This window comes from Hippocampus comes, unplaced genomic scaffold, assembly GCF_001891065.2.
Source record: "Hippocampus comes isolate QL1 unplaced genomic scaffold, H_comes_QL1_v1.1 scaffold245, whole genome shotgun sequence".
NCBI lineage: Eukaryota > Metazoa > Chordata > Actinopteri > Syngnathiformes > Syngnathidae > Hippocampus > Hippocampus comes.
In genome coordinates, this window is record NW_017805834.1 from 463,190 (window position 1) to 470,168 (window position 6,979).

General features: G+C 40.3%; 1 protein-coding gene across 1 annotated transcript in view; it reads left to right on the forward strand.

The window, feature by feature from the left end:
• LOC109526463 (deoxyribonuclease gamma-like) overlaps nt 1-6,920 on the forward strand; it is a 27,834-nt gene extending 20,914 nt beyond the window's left edge. The window contains exons 6-10 of the mRNA XM_019887753.1: nt 1,694-1,791; nt 1,862-1,974; nt 5,826-5,983; nt 6,060-6,156; nt 6,607-6,920. Of these exons, the coding sequence (XP_019743312.1) occupies nt 1,694-1,791; nt 1,862-1,974; nt 5,826-5,983; nt 6,060-6,156; nt 6,607-6,732 (592 nt within the window). The 3' untranslated portion in view covers nt 6,733-6,920. The remainder of the gene's footprint in view (nt 1-1,693; nt 1,792-1,861; nt 1,975-5,825; nt 5,984-6,059; nt 6,157-6,606) is intronic.
• The last annotated feature ends 59 nt before the right edge of the window (nt 6,921-6,979 follow it).

Genomic DNA, 6,979 nt, shown 5'->3' on the forward strand with positions numbered 1-6,979 from the left:
GATTTGTAATTGTTTATATATGCCACAAGATGGCAGCAAAGCACAGCTTGTCTCTTAACTCAACTCCTCAACTCACTTTAACATAGTTCCCTGACAACAAGATACGTCAAGATGGCGCCAAAGCAATACTGTTAGTCATTCCTCAGTGAAAAGTGGAGAATCAGAAACACACACATATATATATATACACATATATATATATTTTTTTTTTTGGGTCCAATATGGCTCTTTCAAAATTTTGGGTTGCCGACCCCAGCGCTAGGCTAATAACAGCAGCCTATATAGTCTACTGTTCTTTCAATCCAGATGGGTTTTGTCTCCGCTCCATGTCAGACCGTTCGGGCAAAACATTTTCTGCATTCTGAGCATTTGGCTCATATATGTAAGGTCCAACATCTTGCCAACAACGTCCTCTTCCTCCAACTCTTCAAAGACCCGGATCCCCTAAGATAAGGCGGAAACATCACTTTCCGAATTTATTTCTGACTGGCTTCGTACAATTTCCATAGTGAGCCCTGCTTTTGTGGTCCTTGAAGGGACGTCACACTTCCAGGTTTGTCGCTCGCCTTGATCTCACTTCAGGAAAACGATCACTTTGTCGGATTTACAAAATACCAATTTTTTTTCATGCTTTTATTTAAGGTATTTTGTTTAATGACAAAAATGTTTTATTTGGGATTTTCCAAAATTACTTAACTATTGAAACTTTCAGTGGAGGAGGTGAATATAAATGTGCAAGCTTGCTTTCAACCCTTAAAGATGAGTTAATTCCACCATCCGTGCTATGAACAGAACTTTTGCATGAAAACCGTCAAATTAAAAACGAGGCAACAGACGAAATTCCTTTTTTGTTCTGACAGGAGTTCAAAACAGATTTGCGTGACGAGATCACATGAAAATGGCGTCACGAAAAATGGCGGAAATGAGTCGGTTGTAAAATACCGACATCGTTGATTTCAGAGTTCATTATTTTGTTGATTATATTGTTTGTTTATGTCCGCAGCAACAATTTAAGCTATTTAAAACGTGTAACCAATTTAGTTTTATTTAGTTTTTGTGAAAACATTTCAGTTGCAGTGGATACACGTGCTGGTCAATGTGTGTAAAGTGTGTAAGCTGCTTATTTATATTTGTTCTGAGGAGAACACATTTACATTTTTTTTTTTTTTTGAAGACTTTTCCACATGTTAAAATGAAACAGGGTAGTTGTTAGCGCATCAACCTCACAGTGCAGAGGTACAGGGTTCAATTCCAGCTCCGGCCTCCCTGTGTGGAGTTTGCATGTTCTCCCCGGGTCTGTGTGGGTTTTCTCCGGGTACTCCAGTTTCTTCTCACATTCCAAAAACATGCATGGCAGGCTGATTGAACACTCAAAATTGTCCCTCGGTGTGAGCGTGAGCGTGGATGGTTGTTCGTCTCTGTGTGATTTACGTAAATCAAGGATATGGGTTAGAAGTTGTAATTCTATAACACTCACCAGTTACAATGTCTTATATACTGTACATAGCATGATATTATGACCAATTCTGTGTAATTTTTGAGTTATGTGAAAATTTCAGACTTGTATTTGAACTAGTTTTGTTCGGTGTTGTCCATTTTTATTTGAACTAAACTGAAATAAATCTTAAAACAAAAAAATCATGGTCATTTTACAAAAATTGGACTCAGTTTGACGCTGCTGTTTTATTGTCAGGACAGAGACAGCGCATGTAATGGGTCAATATCAGTACCAAGGCCAGAATCAGTTTGCCAGAGCGCCGTTTGCTGTTAACTTCCACAGCAACGCCACCGGTAAGCAAGCTAACCGTGAACCATTTTCATTGTGTTTGTCGTGTTTTATGACACTTTCTCTTGTCGTCAGCAATCAAGGATTTTGTTCTGGTCGGGCTAAATGCCGACCCAAGCAGAGCTGTCCAGGAGATCGACCGCCTGCACGATGTCCTCACGCAAGTGCTGAACAAATGGAACAACAAGGTGGCATCCACACTTACTTGCTGATTACCTGACTACTGCTTAATGAACTTGCACCTACACACCCTAACAAAAATTATTGAATTGCACCATTTTGGAGAATAAAGCAATATCACAGCTCTTCCACAAAATCCTACCCTTATGGCCTTACGAAACACAAAAAAAGCAAAAAAATGAACATTTTTTAGAGCAAGTAGATGGGGGAAAAAATATCAGATGAGTCATTTCAAGAAATGTGTGCGTGTCCACAAGGAGACACAGAAAATATGTCAGTCATTTGCCAAGTCTGAAGTAGCGCACAGAAAGTCACCGGAAAACAGAAAAGAAACCTGAGCATAAAAGAAGACGGCAATGAAAAAAAGAAGTGTAGTTGTCACAATATTGGACAATTCAACACAAATCACGGAAGGAAATTTTTGATTGGAGGGATGAGGAGGTGGTGCTTTGGGTCATCGCAGTGATCCAGTAGAGTGGCAGGCAGGTGAAGCTTCATGAAGCATTTCAGCTTTCTTTCAAATTTTGCTGAAACAGATTCAGAGCTTTTGGTGCTCCAGTGAAAGCAACATAAGTGCCATCAAGTGGAAGACTCAAGTCAAAGCAATCTATGTCACTTGAGTGACAGTTTAAAAATGCTTCTCTCGGCCCTCCAGGTTCCCATTCTTTGCCAGTACCCTCGGTGAATTGTCCATGAAACGCCATTTTTTTAAGCAGCAGCCACCTGCCTGGCATCCCATCCTGATAATAGAAACGTGTGTCGCAGGCTATGACGCAAATCTTTTTTTGACAGAAATGTTGACATTTAATATTTATTGTACACATTTTTACAGCATCGGAAAACGTTAAGAATGTTTGTGTCATGTTTGTCCTTCTACAGAAACCATATTAAAACAAAAAAATATTTCCCTCTCCCATCTTTTTCCATTTTCAAACATTTTTGAAAGAGCTCCAGGAGCCACTAGGGCAGCGCTAAAGAGCCACATGCGGCTCCAGAGCCGCAGTTTGCCGACTCCCGCTCTACGTTGACATACATTGAAACATAACAGAATTAATTTCCAGTCCTGTTTCGCTATGTGTGTAGCATTATTCTGTATAATTTCTCTTGACGCTTACTAAATGACCTGCTGCTTTGCTGTTCAAAGTTGGATAAGCTCCAGTTTAAGACAGTTCTAGCCAGACTTCTGTCATCAGTTTGCTCAGTCACCCCAAGCACTTAATTCCGGTGTTTCAGGATACATGTTTATCTTAGCTTAATCTTAACAATTAGGGTTGCTTCTCAATCTTTTGTTACGTAATTCGTACATGTGAGAACAATACTTGACAGATATGTAGCACGATCTAAGCAGTCTGATTGGTGACTCAGGAGCAAGTTCGCAACATGTTTAGCCACACTAGTAGCAAGTGAAGCTTGTTGCTAGGTAGCTGGTTGTGGCATGAGCAGCACTGAGCTTGACTCGACCGCCTATGTCCCATGCGTAGGTGATGTACGCACATTGTTGCAACATTAACATGCGTGCCTCCAGATAATCTGCAGTTTGAAAAAAAAACTCTGAATCAGTGATTCTCAGTTTTGCTATTCAATGAGGCTCAAAATGCAAATTTTTAGCTGTAAACTGCAATGCGAAGCTGCTTATTTTGAGCCTTGTGAGGTCAGAAGTTTATCAGAATCAGAATCACCTTTGTTGGCGAAGTATTTAGAACATACAAGGAATTCGTCTCTAGTAGTATAGGCTACACTAGTATTGCAATCACAAGCAACTACGATAAACAAAGACATGACATATAAGTATCAAAAGACTTTCCGTCATGTAAGGGTACCATTGTGCAGGAGTACCATTCAATAACAGATGTACGACAATGTGCAGAGTCATCGAGCAGAGATAAATTGATCAGTGGTGCAATACAATTTTTGGGACCAGTAGCAGTATTTGTAGAACTTTTAAGTGTGCAATAGCACAGAAAATCCTTGAGCGCTTTAAAGTGTCTGGTGCTGTGGAATATTGATCAATAACAATTGTTCAAGTATGTACAGAGCTGGAGCTACAACGATCATTGCGGTAATACTGTCCCACAGGAGTGTGCAAAAATGCAAAGAGCCACTTTAGATTTGAGTTACTGTTTATGGAGCTCATGACAAGAGAGAAGATGCTGTTTGAATCTCTGCTGTTTTTGGCGCACATGGTTCAACAGTGCTTACTTGAAGGTTGTAGTTGGGAGAGGTGGTGGGCAAGGTGTGGGAGGGTCCAGGAGAATTAATTTTGTCTTGGTCTTTGCAGTGTGCAATGCAGAAATATCTCTGGAGCTGTGATTATTATATCACTACTTGGGGCACACATGTAAAACCATCACGACACCGTTCAACTCAACAACACGCAGCTAAAAACACCCAATGACTTGATCAAAACAACAGCCTTTTCTGAAGCGGCTTCCTATGAGCCCTGATTTAAATCCTATTAATTCACTTAATGCCAAAAGGTAAAAATACATTTGCCAAAACCCAATCAATTAGTGCAAAAAGTAAAAATACATGTTGGGCGTTTTTTTATTAAAACAGATTAATGAATGGCTTTGCGCACCTCAGTCAGTATCAAGGGTATGGGAATGATTATAGGATGATAAATAACCGCTAGATGGCATCTTGGTTGCACACAGTGTGAGTGGGTGTGGGTTGTGGTACAGCGATCCTAGTCGCAAGGTGACATATGGAAGCAGTGTGGTGTTGAGAACATGGATAAATAACAGCAGCTAATTCTACAACAGAGCTTTTTCAAATAAAAAACGACAAAGTTGAGATGTTAAGATATTTATGGTATAGAAAATAAAAAAAACATTGCATCAAAATGAAAGTTCTGCTTGAAATGCACCCTTTCACAAAAAGCTATTTTTCTCAGATTTTTTCTTGGAAATGGGTGTTTTCAACAAACTTACCAATGTTCAAATGCTGTTTAGTAAAGAATGGTAAATGGTCAAATGCACTTTTTTTCCTGATGAAAGAAGAGGACTCATGCTTTTGTTTGGTAGGTTAAATGCTTTTATAAAGCTAGAGAACAAAATTTTCTGTAGGCCTTAAAAAAATGAGTCAAAATGGTCAAAAATGACTGGTCCCCACTTTCCCAATTGGAGAAAAATGGCTAGCAGTGAGTGAGTTAAACATCTTGAATTGAATAGAACTTTATTGTCAAATGTGCTGTATGTATGTGTAACATACAGCACAGATGTGCAAGAAGCTGAAAAATGGCATCTGTAGAAGCACCCTTTTAACCTGAGACAACTCGAGCAGTTTGCTCACGAAGAGTGGGCCAAAATACTGCCTTGAGAGTTGCAGTAAAAATTCCGCAAATCCTTTGTCTGTGCGGGTTTCGTGAGTTTGCTTTTTAACAAAATTATGTTGAACCACAATTCAAAAGCAATGTTTGATTTTCACTGTTTAATTTTCATAATTCTTTTTCTTATTTATCATTACTTTTGTCAGATTCAAGTCATATCAATGACTGCTATGGGTTTTTCTTTCGTTAACAGAGGGATATGAAAAATGTCCACGTGTGTAGCTTGCAGAAACCACTCAATCAGCTGAAATAAAAACAGAACACAAAGTATAGTCAGAAACGCACAGACCAGAGGCACGGACATGCTCACACACACACAACACAAAAGTGACTTGGCTTGACATCATGACAAAATGGCAAGATGCAGTTTAAACCAGTGACCACACGAGTGCACCTATGTCCACCAGGTCCCCATCCCACATGTAAATGGTGTGTGTGCGTGTGTGTGTGTGTGTGTGTGTGTGTGTGTGTGTGTGTGTGTGTGTGTGTGCGCGCGCGTGTGCGTGTGCGTGCGTGCGTGCGCGTGCGTAGAATGTGATGTTCTTGGGAAATTTTCATGCTGGCTGCGCCTACATGACACGCCGTGACAAGAAGAACATCCGACTGTTCACCAACAATAGCTTCTACTGGCTCATCGGAGACAAAAGTGACACTACCATCACGGACGAGACAAGCTGCGCATATGATCGGTAAGTGTGTGCCCGCATGAGCATGTGTGCATGTTGAACTGATGATTGACGTCTGACATTGCATCTTTTCCCGCAGGATCGTCGTGTACGGGAAGTCCTTCCTGAAAGGAATAATGCCGTTCTCCGCCAATGTCTTCAACTTTGCTCAAGAGTTCAAACTGACCAGGACGACAGTAATGCATGCTTCTGCTCTTGTCACACATCCTTATATAATGTTTACATATTTATTGACACTATCAAAGCTTTCTTCACGTACATTCAGCAAAGAAGTGTGAAACCTACCCTTCCCTTGAAGACGCTGGTCACGTTACAGAGGGAAAGAGGATATTGTGGACATTTCAATGCTCCTCAATAGCTATTATGTGTTCAGCAGAATGATATTTCTGTGAGCAGTTTGCATTTGCTCAATTGAAATGTATTTGAGTTCTATAGTCATTTGCTCATCTTCAAGTACAAGCAATGAATGCAGTTGACATTATTGCATAGTGGTGTATTACCTTTTTGTGATGTTCCATTTCACCCTTCTGCGGTGACAACACACCAAAAAAACAAGAAAAAGCAAAGGTCTCTTCACTTGGGTGTAGTTGATTCTTGATAACTGAGTCTGTTGTTTTTCCTTCCAGGCTCTGCAGCTAAGCGACAACTTTCCTGTGGAGGTGCGGCTCAAGAGCTCCGCCCTGCTACTTCAGGCCATACCGCTCCTACTTCTGCTTACCGTTGCTCTCCACTGCTTCCTGCCTTCTCTGTGAATTCCATTTCCTTTTATCATATTGGCATCCTCAGGGGAGATCTTGTACCATGTGACCACAAGCGCTAAACATGCGCTGTCATCGCACCTTCCTCTTGTCAGAATTGTCCTGGGCCAAATAACTTCCTGATCGTATGTGACAAACACATCAATGTTTTTGACTAGTGTGTTCTTTTGTCTCGATGTGGGAAAAAATGTTTTCTACTTTTTCTCTTTTTTTTAAACCATGCTTTATATATATATATATA